Source organism: Manis javanica, chromosome 3 (genome assembly GCF_040802235.1).
Source record: "Manis javanica isolate MJ-LG chromosome 3, MJ_LKY, whole genome shotgun sequence".
In the NCBI taxonomy this organism is placed as follows: Eukaryota; Metazoa; Chordata; class Mammalia; order Pholidota; family Manidae; genus Manis; species Manis javanica.
Window position 1 is genome coordinate 167,419,400 of NC_133158.1, and position 18,006 is coordinate 167,437,405.

The following is an 18,006-nucleotide window of genomic DNA, read 5'->3' on the forward strand; positions in this document are numbered from 1 at the left end:
CTTTTTTTTTTTTTTTTTTTATTAAGAGAAAGGAATATTATCAGAAAAGAGTACCTCCATAGCTGATCATCTGACATCCTTTAAGTGATCAACATTAAGGATATTTAAAGCATGCATTGATCTTTGTTTACCAATAGTTTTATCCTATCAAGGAGTAATCCCCCTTTTCTTTCTTTCTTTCTTTCTTTTTTTTTTTTCAATCTTTAATCTACACTTACATGAAGAATACTATATTTACTATGCTCTCCCCTATATCAGGTCCCCCCTAACAACCACATTACAGTTACTGTCCATCAGCTTAGCAAAATGTTGTAGAATCCCTACTTGTCCTCTCTGTGTTGTGCAGCCCACCCTCCCCTTTCTCCCTCCCCCCAATGCATGCTAATCTTAATACCCCCCTTCTTCTTCCCCCCCTTATCCCTCCCTGCCCACCCATCCTCCCCAGTTCCTTTCCCTTTGGTACCTGTTAGTCCATTTTGGGGTTCTGTAATTCCACTGCTGTTTTGTTCCTTCAGTTTTTCCTTTGTTCTTATACTCCTCAGATGAGTGAAATCATTTGGTATTTCTCTTTCTCCGCTTGGCTTGTTTCACTGAGCTTAATACTCTCCAGTTCCATCCATGTTGCTGAAAACGGTTGGATTTTTCCACTTCTTATGGCTGAGTAGTATTCCATTGTGTATATGTACCACATCTTCTTTATCCATTCATCTACCAATGGACATTTAGGTTGCTTCCAATTCTTGGCTATTGTAAATAGTGCTGCGATAAACATAGGGGTGCATCTGTCTTTCTCAAACTTGATTGCTGTGTTCTTAGGGTAAATTCCTAGGAGTGGAATTCCTGGGTCAAATGGTTGGTCTGTTTTGAGCATTTTGATGAACCTACAAACTGCTTTCCACAATGGTTGAACTAATTTACATTCCCACCAGCAGTGTAGGAGGGTTCCCCTTTCTCCACAGCCTCACCAACATTTGTTATTGTTTGTCTTTTGGATGGCAGCTATCCTTACTGGTGTGAGGTGATACCTCATTGTAGTTTTAATTTGCATTTCTCTGATAATTAGCGATGTGGAGCATCTTTTCATGTGTCTCTTGGCCATCTGTATTTCATTTTTAGAGAACTGTCTGTTCAGTTCCTCTGTCCATTTTTTAATTGGGTTATTTGTTTTTTGTTTGTTGAGGCGTGTGAGCTCTTTATATATTCTGGACGTCAAGCCTTTATCGGATCTGTCATTTTCAAATATATTCTCCCATACTGTAGGGTTCCTTTTTGTTCTATTGATGGTGTCTTTCGCTGTACAGAAGCTTTTCAGCTTAATGTAGTCCCACTTGCTCATTTTTGCTGTTGTTTTCCTTGCCCGGGGAGATATGTTCAAGAAGAGGTCACTCATGTTTATGTTTAAGAGGTTTTTGCCTATGTTTTTTTCTAAGAGTTTAATGGTTTCATGACTTACATTCAGGTCTTTGATCCATTTTGAGTTTACCTTTGTATATGGGGTTAGACAATGGTCCAGTTTCATTCTCCTACATGTAGCTGTCCAGTTTTGCCAGCACCATCTGTTGAAGAGACTGTCATTTTGCCATTGTATGTCCTTGGCTCCTTTATCAAATATTAATTGACCATATTTGTTTGGGTTAATGTCTGGAGTCTCTAATCTGTTCCACTGGTCTGTGGCTCTGTTCTTGTGCCAGTACCAAATTGTCTTGATTACTATGGCTTTGTAGTAGAGCTTGAAGTTGGAGAGTGAGATCCCCCCTACTTTATTCTTCTTTTTCAGAATTGCTTTGGCTATTCGGGGTCTTTGGTGTTTCCATATGAATTTTTGAATTATTTGTTCCAATTCATTGAAGAATGTTGCTGGTAATTTTATAGGGATTGCATCAAATCTGTATATTGCTTTGGGCAGGCTGGCCATTTTGACAATATTAATTCTTCCTAGCCATGAGCATGGGATGAGTTTCCATTTATTAGTGTCCCCTTTAATTTCTCTTAAGAGTGACTTGTAGTTTTCAGAGTATAAGTCTTTCACTTCTTTGGTTAGGTTTATTCCTGGGTATTTTATTCTTTTTGATGCAATGGTGAATGGAATTGTTTTCCTGATTTCTCTTTCTATTGATTCATTGTTAGTGTATAGGAAAGCTACAGATTTCTGTGTGTTAATTTTGTATCCCGCAACTTTGCTGTATTCCGATATCAGTTCTAGTAGTTTTGGAGTGGAGTCTTTAGGGTGTTTTATGTACAGTATCATATCATCTGCAAATAGTGACAGTTTAACTTCTTCTTTACCAATCTGGATTCCTTGTATTTCTTTGTTTTGTCTGATTGCCATGGCTAGGACCTCCAGTACTATGTTAAATAATAGTGGGGAGAGTGGGCATCCCTGTCTGGTTCCCGATCTCAGAGGAAATGCTTTCAGTTTCTCGCTGTTCAGTATAATGCTGTCTGTGGGTTTATGATATATGGCCTTTATTATGTTGAGGTACTTGCCCTCTATTCCCATTTTGCTGAGAGTTTTTATCATGAATGGATGTTGAATTTTGTCAAATGCTTTTTCAGCATCTATGGAGATGATCATGTGGTTTTTGTCTTTCTTTTTGTTGATGTGGTGGATGATGTTGATGGATTTTCGAATGTTGTACCATCCTTGCATCCCTGGGATGAATCCCACTTGGTCATGTTGTATGATCCTTTTGATACACTGTTGAATTCTGTTTGCTAATATTTTGTTGAGTGTTTTTGCATCTACATTCATCAGGGATATTGGTCTGTAATTTTCTTTTTTGGTGGGGTCTTTGCCTGGTTTTGGTATTAGGGTGATGTTGGCTTCATAGAATGAGTTTGGGAGTATTCCCTCTTCTTCTATTTTTTGGAACACTTTAAGGAGAATGGGTATTATGTCTTCTCTGTGTGTCTGATAAAATTCCGAGGTAAATCCGTCCAGCCCCGGGGTTTTGTTCTTGGGCAGTTTTTTGATTACTGTTTCAATTTCTTTGCTCGTAATTGGTTTGTTTAACTTTTGTGTTTCTTCCTTGGTCAGTCTTGGGAGGTTGTATTTTTCTAGGAAGTTGTCCATTTCTTCTAGGTTTTCCAGCTTGTTGGCATATAGGTTTTCATAGTAGTCTTTAATAATTCTTTGTATTTCTGTGGAGTCTGTCGTGATTTTTCCATTCTCATTTCTGATTATGTTGATTTGTGTTGATTCTCTTTTTCTTTTAATAAGTTGAGCTAGAGGCTTATCTATTTTGTTTATTCTCTCAAAGAACCAGCTCTTGGTTTTGTTGATTTTTGCTATTGTTTTATTCTTCTCAATTTTGTTTATTTCTTCTCTGATCTTTATTATGTCCCTCCTTCTGCTGACTTTAGGCCTCATTTGTTCTTCTTTTTCCAGTTTCCATAATTGTAATGTTAGACTATTCATTTGGGATTGTTCTTCCTTCTTCAAGTGTGCCTGGATTGCTATATACTTTCCTCTTAAGACTGCTTTCACTGCGTCCCACAGAAGTTGGGGCTTAGTGTTGTTGTTGTCATTTGTTTCTATATATTCCTTGATCTCTATTTTGATTTGTTCATTGATCCATTGATTATTTAGTAGTATGTTGTTAAGCCTCCATGTGTTTGTGAGCCTTTTTGTTTTCTTTGTAGAATTTATTTCTACTTTTATACTTTTGTGGTCTGAAAAATTGGTTGGTAGAATTTCAATATTTTGGAATTTACTGAGGCTCTTTTTGTGAGCTAGTATGTGGTCTATTCTGGAGAATGTTCCATGTGCACTTGAGAAGTATGTGTGTCCTGTTGCTTTTGGATGTAGAGTTCTGTAGATGTCTATTAGGTCCATCTGTTCTAGTGTGTTGTTCAGTGCCTGTGTGTCCTTACTTATTTTCTGCCTGGTGGATCTGTACTTTGGAGTGAGTGGTGTGTTGAAGTCTCCTAAAATGAATGCATTGCAGTCTATTTCCCTCTTTAGTTCTGTTAGTATTTGCTTCACATATGCTGGTGCTCCTGTATTGGGTGCATATATATTTAGAATGGTTATATCCTCTTGTTGGACTGAGCCCTTTATCATTATGTAGTGTCCTTCTTTATCTCTTGTTACTTTCTTTGTTTTGAAGTCTATTTTGTCTGATATTAGTACTGCAACCCCTGCTTTCTTCTCACTGTTGTTTGCCTGAAATATGTTTTTCCATCCCTTGGCTTTTAGTCTGTGCTTATCTTTGGGTTTAAGGTGAGTTTCTTGTAAGCAGCATATAGATGGGTCTTGCTTTTTTATCCATTCTATTACTCTGTGTCTTTTGATTGGTGCATTAAGTCCATTTACATTTAGGGTGACTATAGAGAGATATGTACTGATTGCCATTGCAGGCTTTAGATTCATGGTTACCAAAGGTTCAAAGTTAGCTTCTTTAGTATCTTACTGCCTAACTTAGCTCGCTTATTGAGCTTTTATATACACTGACTGGAGATTCTTTTCTTCTCTCCCTTCTTATTCCTCCTCCTCCATTCTTCATATGTTGTGTGTTTTGTTCTGTGCTCTTTTTAGGAGTGCTCCCATCTAGAGCAGTCCCTGTAGGATGCCCTGTAGAGGTGGTTTGGGGGAAGCAAATTCCCTCAGCTTTTGCTTGTCTGGGAATTGTTTAATCCCGCCATCATATTTAAATGATAGTCGTGCTGGATACAGTATCCTTGGTTCAAGGCCCTTCTGTTTCATTGCATTAAGTATATCATGCCATTCTCTTCTGGCCTGTAGGGTTTCTGTCGAGAAGTCTAATGTTAGCCTGATGGGTTTTCCTTTATAGGTGACCTTTTTCTCTCTAGCTGCCTTTAAAACTCTTTCCTTGTCCTTGATCCTTGCCATTTTAATTACTATGTGTCTTTGTGTTGTCCTCCTTGGATCCTTTCTGTTGGGGGTTCTGTGTAATTCCATGGTCTGTTCGATTATTTCCTCCCCCAGTTTGGGGAGGTTTTCAGCAATTATTTCTTCAAAGAGACTTTCTATCCCTTTTCCTCTTTCTTCTTCTTCTGGTACCCCTATAATACAAATATTATTCCTCTTGGTTTGGTCACATAGTTCTCTTAGTGTTGTTTCATTCCTGGAGATCCTTTTATCTCTCTCTATGTCAGCTTCTATACGTTCCTGCTCTCTGGCTTCTATTCCTTCAATGGCCTCTTGCATCTTATCCATTCCTCTTATAAATCCTTCCAGGGATTGTTTCACTTCTGTGATCTCCTTCCTGACATCTGTGATCTCCCTCCAGACTTCATCCCATTGCTCTTGCATTTTTCTCTGCATCTCATCCCATTGCTCTTGCATTTTTCTCTGCATCTCTGTCAGCATGTTCATGATTTTTATTTTGAATTCTTTTTCAGGAGTACTGGTTAGGTCTGTCTCCTTCTCAGGTGTTGTCTCTGTGATCTTTGTCTGCCTGTAGTTTTGCCTTTTCATGGTGATAGAGATAGTTTGCAGACCTGGTACTAGTGACAGCTGGAAGAGCTTCCCTTCTTGTTGGTTTGTGGCCTTCCTCTCCTGGGAGAATAGCGACCTCTAGTGGCTTATGCTTGTCAGCTGTGCGCAGACAGAGCCTCTACTACCTGCCCGTTTGCTATGGAGTTTATCTCCACTGTTGCTGTGGGTGTGGCCTGGCTGGGGCTAATCCTCCAAAGTGGTAGAGCCCTGTTGGAGGGGGAGTGGCCGGGAGGCTATTTTTCTCCATAAGGGTCCTCTGTGCTTCTGTTGCCCAGGGGGTTAGAGTGCCCAGAGATCCCCAGATTCCCTGCCTCTGGTCTAAGTGTCCTGTCTTGCCCCTTTAAGACTTCCAAAAAGCACTCTCCAAACCAAAATAACAACAGCAACAATGAGAGAGGGAACAGAAAAAAAAAAAAAAAAGGAAAAAATATGCGATTTTTTTTTTTTGTCCTCAGGCCCCGGTCCCAGGAACCCACTCAGTGTTCCTGCTGCCCTGCCTCCCTAGCACCGGGGTCCCTGTCTCTTCAAGGCTTCCAAAAAGCACCCGCCCACCGGTCCCGCAAGGAAAAACGCTCGTTATTCTTTGTATTCAGGCACCGGTCCCAGGCACCCTCTCTCCGGTCCTCCTGCTCTGCCTCCCTAGCACCGGGGTCCCTGTCCCTTTAAGGCTTCCAAAAAGCACTCGCCAAAAAGAGAAAAAAAAAAGGGGGAAAAACGCGTGATTTCCTCCGTCCTCAGGCCCCAGTCTCAGGCACCCGCCCACCAGTCGGTCCCACAGGGAAAAACACGCGATATTCTTTGTCCTCAGGTGCCAGTCCCAGGCACCCGCTCACCAGTCCTGCTGCTCTGCTTCCCTAGCACCGGGGTCCCTGTCCCTTTAAGGCTTCCAAAAAGCACTCGCCAAAAAGAGAGAAAAAAAAAGGGAAAAAGCGCGCGATTTCCTCCGTCCTCAGGCGCCGCTCTCAGGCATCCGCCCACCGGTCCCTTAGGGAAAGACACGCGGTAATCTTTGTCCTCAGGCGTTGGTCCCAGGCACCCCTTCACTGGTCCCTCCGCCCTGCCTCCCTAGCAATGGGGTCCCTGTCCCTTTAAGGCTTCCAAAAAGCACTCACCAAAAAAAAAAAAAAAACCGCTCCGGTTTCTTTCCACCCACCGGGAGCCGGGGTGGGGGGGGCGCTCGGGTCCCGCCGGGCTGGGGCTTGGGGCTTGTATCTTACCCCCTTCGCAAGGTGCTGGGTTCTTGCAGGTGTGGATGTGGTCTGGATGTTGTCCTGTGTCCTCTGGTCTCTATTTTAGGAAGAGTTTTGTTTGTTATATTTTCATAGCTCTATGTGTTTTTGGGAGGAGATTTCCACTGCTCTACTCATGCTGCCATCTTGGGTCCGCCACCTGCTCTGTCCCTCTTATAGACTACAACCTACCACAGGGGTTCCTGCCCCCAGGACCTTAGTGCCCAAAGCTTTCAGCAATCATAGGCCTAGATTATGCTTTTTCTTTCCATGTGTGGAGTAAAGATGTATCATAAGCAAGAAGAACTAAAATCTTCCTGGGGAAGCCAGGTAAGGCTTCAAAGAGGAGGGAGAATGTACCCCACACTGGAGGATGAGGAATTTGGCAGGCAAGTACAGTGGAACAGTGGGATGGTGTGTTCAAAGGCGCAGTCAGCATAGGCTATTTCATGATCTTTCAGCAGCTGCCTGATGGCTCCAGAGCTCAAACGCAGAGCCTGGGGGCTGCAGTGTGGGAGGGGAGCTCGGGGACTTCACTTTAATCTGTGTTTGCACATACTGAGGCTACCTTTGCAGGGCAAACACACACTTTTGGCCTCATCTGAGTCATTTGGCAATAGTGGCTTTCTTTTGGTGGGGGCTGAGGAGATGGCTGATGCAGATTATGGCACCCACGTGCTTTACCTGGTACCTGGTACTGCCCCTGGTGTGTACAGATTGTATCTGGTATCTTGAAACCCAGTACCTACCTCACTGAGCATTTGATAAATACTAATTGAATGAAAAACCATTTCCAATACAAAAGTGTTCAGTAGGAGAGATGTTGTTATCTGAGTGTACATGGTCTCTTGTCCTTGTGAGCCGGCTGCTCATGTCAGAGGAGGGTATAGACCATGCTCTCCTGGGGGCATTTGCTCGTGATCAGAGAGTTCATGAAGACAGCTAAATAAAAGTGAATAGAATGCAGCATTAGAAGAGCAAGTGTTTTCTGGAACCAGCCTCCAGACCCTTTCAGAGGTCATTTATTTCTTACACGTTACCTGACTGTCCTTCACAGAGAGTCACAGCATGATTTGGGGACTGTGACCAAACTCTCCCTGGAATATGCAGGGGAACAGGGAGATTCATTCTCAGGAGCTTGTGAAAAATCAAAACCCCACACCACTGCTCTGCACAGGGCCATTTCCTTTTGGGGCCCAGGACACGGGGCATGTTGGACGCTGGCATTTTTCATAATGATGAGGGTCAGCCAGTGGGAGAAAAGCTGGGGGCAAGAGAGAAGCCCAGGGAAAAGGAGAGAAAGGATGGCCAGAAAGGAGAGGCCAGAGCAGGCAGTGCCAGGAGGAGAGGGGAAATGAAGCATTTCTGACTCCTCACGCAGCATGGAGGCAGGTAATCTATAAATCTAATTTCAGCCAGTACTACCAAACCCTGGAGCATAGCAACATTAATTGATATATCTGCTGCTTGATAAAATTGAAAAGTAGGTCATCAGTTCAGTTCTGCAGGGTCCATCTTCTGGGAAGTAGTATAATTTCAGGTTCACCATCCATAGAAGAAAGGAAAAAGGTTAGTCTACAATTTGTGCAATTGGTTCCCCCCTCCAACCAGTCCTTTGGTTGGTTGTAGTGGCTTTGGAAAGTGGCCACAGCTGCAGCTCCGGGTCAGTGTCTGAGAGGCTTTGGACTTCGGGGATCCAGTGAGCACATTAGACATGGCTCCTCACAGTCCACCCAGTGTTCCTCTCCCCTTGCAGGACTTCATATCCCTCACCTCTTGGAAACATCAGTGTTCTTTAACCACACATTCAGTAGGTTCATTATTATCCATTTTTAAAAATGCCTGTGCCATGGATTACGGAGAATGTAAATCCATAACTAAGTATTTCCTTCTCAGCACTCAGATTCGGGAGATTCAATCTGACCATTCTTCCACATCTTAGGAACAACCCCCAAAGCCATAGCCACGAAAGTGCACATGCTCTGTAAGGCTTTTGTGCCTGACTTGTCCTTATGGGTGCTGCTGCTTCATTCACAAATGGTCAGAACTGGAAGACTCTTGGAAGTCACTGAGCAATGTCGAATGCGGCCATTTCTCATCAGGGAATCTCATTCACGGGCTAAAACTAGATAACATCAACCCAGGTGTCAGGAAAAGAGCACCAGATTGAAAGTCTTGAGGCCTAGGTTCTGCTTTGGCTTCTGCTGTGAGTCACCCTATGGCCTTGAGCAAATCTGTTAACTCAATTTCCCAATCTATAAACTGAAGGCATTGAGCTGGATGATTTTGAAAGGTCTTGTTCAGTTAAAAAAAAAATCTATGATTCATTCTCTTCAAACAAATCAAATATGGGTTTCATTTCCTGAAGTGGTTTTGTCAATGAAAGTTGAAATATCTAAATCTTTTCTGTCTAATAAAAGGGCCAGCAAGTGGCTTCAGTGAATTTGCAGAAAAGCAATTTCAGCAGAAAGCCCTTCATGAAGGGAAGAAAGTTTAAATCACTTCACCCAAGCCTGTATTTCTTTTCTGTATTGTGTTTTCGCTATGTGCTCAGTGTGGAGCCAGACCCTTCCCCAAAGTCACAAAACAAAAAAATGTTTTTTTTCTGTTTTGTTTATCTTTGTTTGCTGATGTCCGTAGCTCTTGAAGTTCTTCTTGGGGTGTTATGCCAATGAATTGAACATAAAGCAGTTGAACATGTAAAAAAATCTTAATATGTTTGTGTCTTTAAGTTGACCCAGATTCTGAACTCAACAGGCAGGAAGGACCCGGTCTCATCATGATCTGTGGTTCCCCTGCAGATGCGGAAGAAAATGTTATGCCATTACAGAGTCAGCATATTCCAGTAGAAAAGGCACTGGACAGGAGTTAAAACATTCAGATAAGAGTAGTGTATTTGTGGTACACATGTGTCTACTTTCTATTTCTGTGTCAATGGCAGACATTATTAATCAATCATGGCTCTTTTTCCTGCAAAACTTATAGATAGCCTTCTCCCTCATACAGCATTTGAGGCAGCCATTACCAGTTGATGAGAGATGGGATGTCAGTGGAGAAATAATTTGCTATTCTGGACTTAGATTCTTGTGATAAGTCAAAATCACACAGAATGATTCAAGGCTGATCACTTACACTTTCTGGACTTCCTTTATCTTCCCTAAAAAGCAATAAACCATTTCCTGCCTTGCACAGAACCAGTTTCAAGGATCAAAACATATTCTGTGAAGGATGACTTGCCATTAAAAAGTCAAATAATGGAAGAAATCAGTATTTGTTGATTAATTGATCCAAATTTCATGCCTACATCATTAGGTCTGGATAACCACTACTACAGTTTAGTCAGTGGCGTGGGGTGGGCGGGGAGTTGTTGTCTATTACAGACGCCAAACCTGCTGAGCTAAATGCACTGTGAACTAGGTTCTCCCAGGGCAGTGGTCCTGGGAAGTACCCGCACACACCCAGGCAGCTGTGAGGAACCTGCAGTTCTGACTCCAGGTGTCCTCAGCCTCACTCACCAGCCATGCAGGTACCTGGGAGAACTGATTTGTGAGTTATTATGGCCTTGCTGGTAATACCAGCAATCATTGCTGCTGTCTTTTTATTCCTGGAGTCACTGAGCTAAGCTCTTTCACATGTATTACCTCATTTAACCTCACCAAAATCCTATGAAGGATGAACCCTGTGTTCTTATTGTATAGATGTGAGAAAAATTGCTGTGGAGGTTAACTAACTTGCCTAGGGGTAATGCAACCAGCAAGCAACAGAGCCTGGATCCAACCTGGGTCTGTCTTGGCCTTTGTGGACCCTAGAAACTATAAGGGTGACAGATTCAAATATTAAAACAAATCAGATAATAAAGCAGTTCTATGAAGACTTAGATGATTCAGCAGAAACACAGATACATTGCTGCATATGTGTTCAACACTGTACTTCTCAAAGTTCTTTACAGCCACCACGAGTGCCCTCCCCAGACTCTATCTACAAGTCTGCTTCTTTAGGGAGAGCTTAATTTTCAACCACATTGTTGTCTACACTTACAGAGAGGAAGTAACAAACTGAAATGAAGAAGTTATGACCCTTATGACTTACGGCTGAGATACATTTTCTGAGATATGGAAGTTGCATGACTTTCCGGAGAGGCAGATCCCAGGAGACATACTTAGAGAAAATGAATGGGGCTAGTGAAAGCCTGGCTAACCTCTGGAGGAGGTGTTGACTGAACTTCCTTAGTGAAATGGAGAATTTGCATCACTCACCATACATCCAGCTTTCACAGATGGGCACCACGTACTGAAAACCAGTCAGTTTCTAAAGAGCAGGTCAGCACTTTCTTTTGGAGTTGGTTAGAAGAAAATGTTTCAGAGAAAGCCTGCTGGGCAGGTTGGGAGATGGCTAAGGTTTGAGTTAGAAACAGCCTGGAATTTGGGATGCATCAACCCTACTGTTTTGGGGGGTCTCAGGAAGGAATGGAGGGAGTGTCAATTTATTCCACTCCTCCAATTGGTTAATGGGGGCATAACCCTGGAACATCAACTCAGGCTTATAATCTCGCATGAGAAATAGTCTTCATCTATCATTATTAGATATTTTGATTGTTGGGGTTTTCTGTAAAGAATGGATTATTTTACAGTCACTGTCCATCAGCGTAGTAAGATGCTGTAGAATCACTACTTGTCTTCTCCGTAATGGGGTGTGGGGGGGACTTAGTGAAGGGGGGAGCCTAGTAAACATAATGTTCTTCATGTAATTGTAGATTAATGACAACAACAACAACAAAATACTGGTAAACCAAAAAAAAAAAAAAGAATGGGGTATTTTATTACAGCTCTTTGATTTTTCCTTGCTAATTTTTCCATAGAAAATGCTTTTGCAGGGGCACGTGCACAAATGATGGGTGCCACACATATTTAAGTGAAGAATGCTTGTGAGTGCCTTGTGTACCATCTCATATACTCATATACTCAGTAGGTGCTCAAAAAATGGGAGCTGCTCATGCTGTTTATGCTTTCTGCATTCCACATGAGGACACTGGAGCAGAGAGAGGGACTGCCTTGCCCAGGGCCTGCGTGCAGCACTAACTAGACTAGACCGTGGTGTTCCGCCTCTTCCCACCTGTCCCCCAGCCAGAGCATTTCAAAGCCTAAACCCTGCTGTGCTTCCATAATAGTTCTTAGAGCCCTTTAAGGAGCAGCTAGGGCTGGACTGGATGGGAAATGTGTTCTTGGCAGAAGAGCTGAGGGTCCACTGATTTAACCAGTGTGTGCAGGAGCCAAGTCCTAGGGGCTCTGGGGAGGCAGGGGGGAGACATAGATCATTCCTTGAAGAGTCTGTGATCTATCCATGGAGTAGGGCAAGAAACTGTGAGCCCAGCAGTGACTCGGGAGAGGGCAGCACTGCAGGCTGGCGTGAGGAGGAGCAGTGACAGCTGCCATTCACTAGGAGGGCTCACGCGACACTATGCGCTTTCCCTGCATCACCATCTCTACAATTTAGGCGTGGTTATCCCAATGTCAAGGTTCACAGTGCTTGGTAGTACCCAAGGAGGACACCTTAAACATTTAATTCTGGAAACAGGAGGCGATGTATTACCCATTCATTGAGCATATGTTTGTTGAGGTTTTTTTACAATCTACATTTAAGGTCTCTACACTGGGAATACTGGGGTGACTACAAGAGAGTTTTTGTCCTCAGAGAGCTTAGAGTCAAGCAGCAGAGACAGGCAAATGCAGACACACACACACACACACACACACACACAGGTAACACTTATGATATGTACTAAGGACAATGAGAGCCTGCACTGAAAGATAGTAGTAAGAAAGTGCTAATTAAATTATATTTAGAAGAGGGGAGTAGTCACAGAGACATCCTCTCTAAAGAAGTGACATGTAAATGGAGACCTGAGGGGCAGGTAGGTGTTAACTGTGGGGAAAAAGCAGAGAATGGCATGTGTAAGGGCCCTAATGCAGGCAGAGCTTGGCTCAGGGAAAAGTTGAAAAGTCGCCAGTCACTGTGGCTTCAGCACAGGAGTGAGGAATACCCTGGCATGGAGTGAGGCTGACCCCAGGGGTCCCGTGGGCCATGCTACAGAGTTTGGAGCTTTTCCTTAATGCAATAGGAGGCTATTAGAGGGCCTTAAGCCCGGGAGTGAAGTGACAGGACCTGATTTATGTCTTGCAAAGATGGTTCTAGCTGCTGTGGAGAGAATGGATTGGGGGGCAGGTGGGGGGAGGTTGTTTAGAGGCGATGGATGGCGATGACTTGGTTCGAATGGAGGCCATGGAACTGGAGAAGAGTGGATGGATTTAAGATGTAATTTGGAGATGAAATTGACAGGGCTTGGCAAGGAGGAGAGAGCAGAACATTCAAGAAGATGGATGAGGAGAGTGGGGAAGGGAGAAGGGTGCTGTGAGCAGCTCGGCAAGGCACACACAGAGACCGACAAGCAACAGGGCCATGGCACCTCAACTTGTGTTTAACCACTGATGCCATCTTGATCCCAATGTCCTTTGTGCTTATTACAGCAAAATGACGGACAGTTCACGGTGATCCAACTGGTGGGGATGCTCAGGGGTATTGCTGCGGGCATGAAGTACCTCTCTGAGATGAACTATGTGCATCGGGACCTGGCTGCTAGGAACATTCTGGTCAACAGTAACCTGGTGTGCAAGGTGTCCGACTTTGGCCTTTCCCGCTACCTCCAGGATGACACCTCAGACCCCACCTACACCAGCTCCTTGGTGAGTATTTCCTGGGATTCGCAGATAAAAGCGTGGCATGAATAAAAGGTGCTGCACATGGCAGGGCATGCTGGGACAGACAGGGTCCTCAACTGACTTCTCCACTGAGGGAGCCACGTGCTGAGCGGACCAACCATGCAGGAGAAACAGTAGTAACTGGTTGTCTAGGCAAACATTTGGGCATAGCCTGTGAAGAAGGGTTGGTGTCTACTCTGAAGCTGTGGTGTTCCTTGGATAAAGGAAAAGGACACTTTGGAACAGATGATTTTGATTTGGAATCTGAACAGACAGACAGTGGCATCAGAGACATCCATCAGCCCAGGTTGGGTTGGGCAGGGTGTCACCAGGTGGACTCTTGGCTTGCTTACTTAATCCCTGGGGTGCTCCATTGCTTCCAGATAGCTTTATTTACTATCTACATGATGAGTACTCTTAAATTTGCATTTCCTGCTTTACTTCCCCCCTCCACAGCCCAAGCAGCCCTAATCATCTTTGTCTAACCTCCTTGGTCACAAAATTCCATTTAGAACTTCAACAGGTCCCTAACAAAGTTCTTGATTTACTCTCTGATGCTCTATCCCCAGCTGCTATGGGATGGGACACGGATGTGAGGTATGGAGAAACCAAGGCTGATTCCTAGGTTTCAGTCATCAGTTGAGTGGTACACACTAAGTGGAGTTAAAATTTGCATATAAAAAAATACACAAGTCTTTTTTTATTGAGGCATAAGTGACGTACAAATTGTATTCATTCCAGGTGTACAATATAGTAATTTAACATGTGTATACATAGCAAAATGATCACCATCACAGGTCCAGTTACTATCTGTCACCATACATAGTTAATGTAATATTATTGACTATATTTCCCCTACTGTCCATTACATCCCCATGATTTATTTATTTTGTACCTGGCTTTTTGTGATTCTTGATCTCTCACCCATTCCACCACCCCTAACCTTCCTCCCCTCTGGCAACTACCGATCTATTCTCTGTGTTAAGCATCTGGTGTTTTGTTTTGTTTTGTTTTGTTTGTTTTGCATTGTAGATTCCACCTGTAAGTGAAATCAGCTAATGCTTGACTTTCTTAATCTGACTTATTTCAGTCAGCGTAATATTTTAAAGGTCTATTCATGTTGTCACACATGACAAGATTTCATTATTTTTTATTGTTGAGTGGTATTCCATTATGTGTGTGTGTGTGTGTGTGTGTGTGTGTGTGATCTTCTTTATTCATCCACCAGTGGACACTTCGATTGTTTCCATATCTTGTTTACTGTAAATAATGCTGAAGTGAACCTGGGGTTACACATATCTTTCTGAATTAGTGTTTTCATTTTCTTTGGATAATTGCATCGCAATGGAATTGCTGGATCTATGATAGTTCCATTTTTAGTTTTTTGAGAAACCTCCATACTGTTTTTCAAAATGGCTGCACCAATTTACATTCCTACCAACAGTATATCAGGGTTCCTTTTCTCCACATCTTTGCCAACACTTGTTATTTCTTCATGTTTTGACAATAGTCTTCTAACAAATGTAAAATGATATCTAATTGTGGTTTTGATTTGCATTTTCCTGATGGTTAGTGATGGTAAGCATCTTTTTATGTGCCTGTTAGCCATCTGTGTCTTTTTTGGAAAAGATGTCTAATCAGTTCCTCTGCCCATTTTTTAATCAGGTTTTGTTATTAAAATGTATGAGTTCTTTATATAGTTTGAATATTAACCCTTATCAGATATGATTTGCAAATATTTTTCCCCATTCAGTAGTTTTAGTTTTCATTTTGTTGATGGTTCCCTTCACTGTGCAAAGCTTTTTCGTTTGATGTAGTCCCATTTATATTTGGTTTTGTTTCCCTTGCCTTTGAAGTCAGATCCAAAAAACCATTCCTAAGACCGAAGTCAAGGAGTTTACGGCCTCTGTTTTCTTTTAGAAGTTTTATGGTTCAGGTCTTTTATTCAAGTCTTTAATCCTGACTCAATTTTTGTATATGGTATAAGAGATTGGTCCAATTTCACTCTTTTCATTGTAGCTGTCCAGTTTTCCAACACCATTTATTGAAGAGACCGTCCTTACCTGGTTATATGTTCTTGGCTCCTTTGTTGTAAATCAATTAACATATATACGTATGTATATATATATACAGTTTATTTCTGGACTCTCTGTTCTTTTCCAATGATCCATGTGTTTGTTTTTATGCCAGTACCATACTGTTTTGATTACTATAGCTTTGTAGCATAGTTTGAAATTGAGGAGCATGATACTTCTGGTTTTGCTCTTCTTCCTCAAAATTGTTTAAGCTACTCGGGGTCTTTGTGATTCTATATAAATTTTAGAATTGTTTGTTAAGGTTCTGTGAAAAATGCCATTGAAATTTTGACAGGAATTACATTGAATGTATAGATTGCTATTCACCATTTTTTTTACCATAACTAAAAAATTAATTTAATAACATTATCAAACACTCAGTATTTACATTTCTGGTTATCTCATAAAAGTCATGTATTTTTTTTTACCACTTCTATCATTTTTTTCAATTCAAGAATGTTACGTACATGAAATTATACAACATGTAACCTTTTGGGATTGGTTTTATTCTCACTCAGTATAATTCCCTTGAGATTCATCCAAGTTGTTGAGCATGTCAATAGTTTGCTACTTTTATTTGCTGGGTAGTGTTCATGGTATGGTTTGTTGGACCATTTACCCACTGAAGGTCATCTGGGTTGTTTTCAGTTTGGGGTATTACAAATAAAGCTCCTATAAGCATTTGTGTACAGGTTTTTTGTGAACAGAAGTTTTTCCTCCTGTGGGCTAAATGCCCAAGAGGGCAGTTGCTGGGTCATATGGTAACTGCATGTCGTGTTGTGTTCACTCTTTACCTTTTAAGTAGTGTATTTAAACTATTTACACTTAAGGTAATTATTGATATGTTAAGACAGCCTACCATTTTTTATCTGTTTTGTTTGTTTTCTTATTTTGTAATCCTCTGTTCTCTCTCTTTTTTCTTTTTTTGCTTGCTTTTCTATGCATTACTTGCATATTATTTTAGGATATTTTGATTTATTTACAATGTTTTTTAGTGTATCTCTGTTTAATTTCTTAGTGGTCACTCTAGGTATTGCAGTACATGTATGCTACTTGTCACTTTCTAGTATCAACATTTTGTAACTTCTGGTGAGTTGTGGAAATCTTGTTTTCATTTGTTTCTTTACCTTGCCCACTTTTAAATATCTCAAATTTTATAATGTATTATAATTTTTGTTTCCATCATCAAAAATGATTTATAAGACTCATGAAGAGGATAGTCTATTGTGTGTATTCATATTTCTGTTCTTTTTATTGTTCTTTCTTCCCTGTGATGCCCAAGTTTCCTTCTTTAATCATTTCCTTTCTGTTTCCTTTCCTACTCATCGTTTCCTTGACTGAGAACTGATGGAGTATATGGAAACCCGGAGTTTCCACACAGCAAAAAGCTACAGAGTTTTTCCCTCTCTTTGCGTCTGTCCAGAAGCACAAAAAGCCAACATTAATCTTTCACCTACTTATTGCAAACCTGTGTCCCTGGAAGTTGTGTTCTTTTAATGGGCAGGAGAAAGAGACTTAGAATATTTTTCTGGCTTCCTCAGGAACCTGGGTCTATGTAGTAAAGAAATAGTTTCAGGACTATTTTTTCAAGTTCATGCAGAGTTTCGGCTCTGAATCATGGAGCTCTGAAAGTATGTAAGGTATTTTTACTTTTCTTTCTAGTTGGACTTTATTTTATGAGATTTCTGAGTATTCATTTAGTAAATGATGATTCCTATCAACACTCTCCTGTTCTCGTATGCTGTTTTCATGTGAGGGATGTCAAATCATTTTATCATCAGGGAGTTTACATGTTTTCTTTTTTCAATCCATGTTTTGAAACTTTTTCTGCCTATCAGACTACAGTTTTAAGGAATAATTAATTTCCCCAATAACTAATTCATAAAAAAACATGTGTGATGTCAAATAGAGGCTTCTAAAAAATATGAGACAATTGGGATGATTTGTGAAGTTGGTAAAATTCAAAACCAAAGAAGGCAGATTGTGCATTGCAGCCTCTGTAGGAAATGTAAAATTTCCATTAGGCTTTTTGAAACATCAACACTCTATGAGAACACCTGGGTTTATTTATTTATTTATTTTTATTTTGGTATCATTAATGTACAATTACATGAGCAACATAATGGTTACTAGACCCCCCTAATGTCATGTCCCTACCACATACCCCATTAAAGTCACTGCCCATCAGCATAGTAAGATGCTATAGAATCACTAATTGTCTTTCTGTGTTAAACAGCCTTCCCTGTATCCCCCCCACACATTATGTGTGCTAATCCTAATGCCCCGGTTTCCCCCTTATCCCTCCCTTCCCACCCATCCTCCCTAGTCCCTTTCCCTTTGGTAACTGTTAGTCCATTCTTGACTTCTGTGAGTCTGCTGCTGTTTTGTTCCTTCAGTTTTGCTTTGCTCTAATACTCCACAGATGAGTGAAATCATTTGATACTTGTCTTTCTCTGCCTGGCTTATTTCACTGATCATAATACCCT

General features: G+C 41.5%; 1 protein-coding gene across 2 annotated transcripts in view; it reads left to right on the plus strand.

The window, feature by feature from the left end:
* The window catches only part of EPHB1 (EPH receptor B1), a 462,780-nt gene that overhangs the window by 391,620 nt on the left and 53,154 nt on the right, over nt 1–18,006 (plus strand). For both annotated transcript variants that reach the window (XM_073232346.1, XM_073232347.1), the window contains one exon: nt 13,215–13,430. In XM_073232346.1, the coding sequence (XP_073088447.1) occupies nt 13,215–13,430 (216 nt within the window). The remainder of the gene's footprint in view (nt 1–13,214; nt 13,431–18,006) is intronic.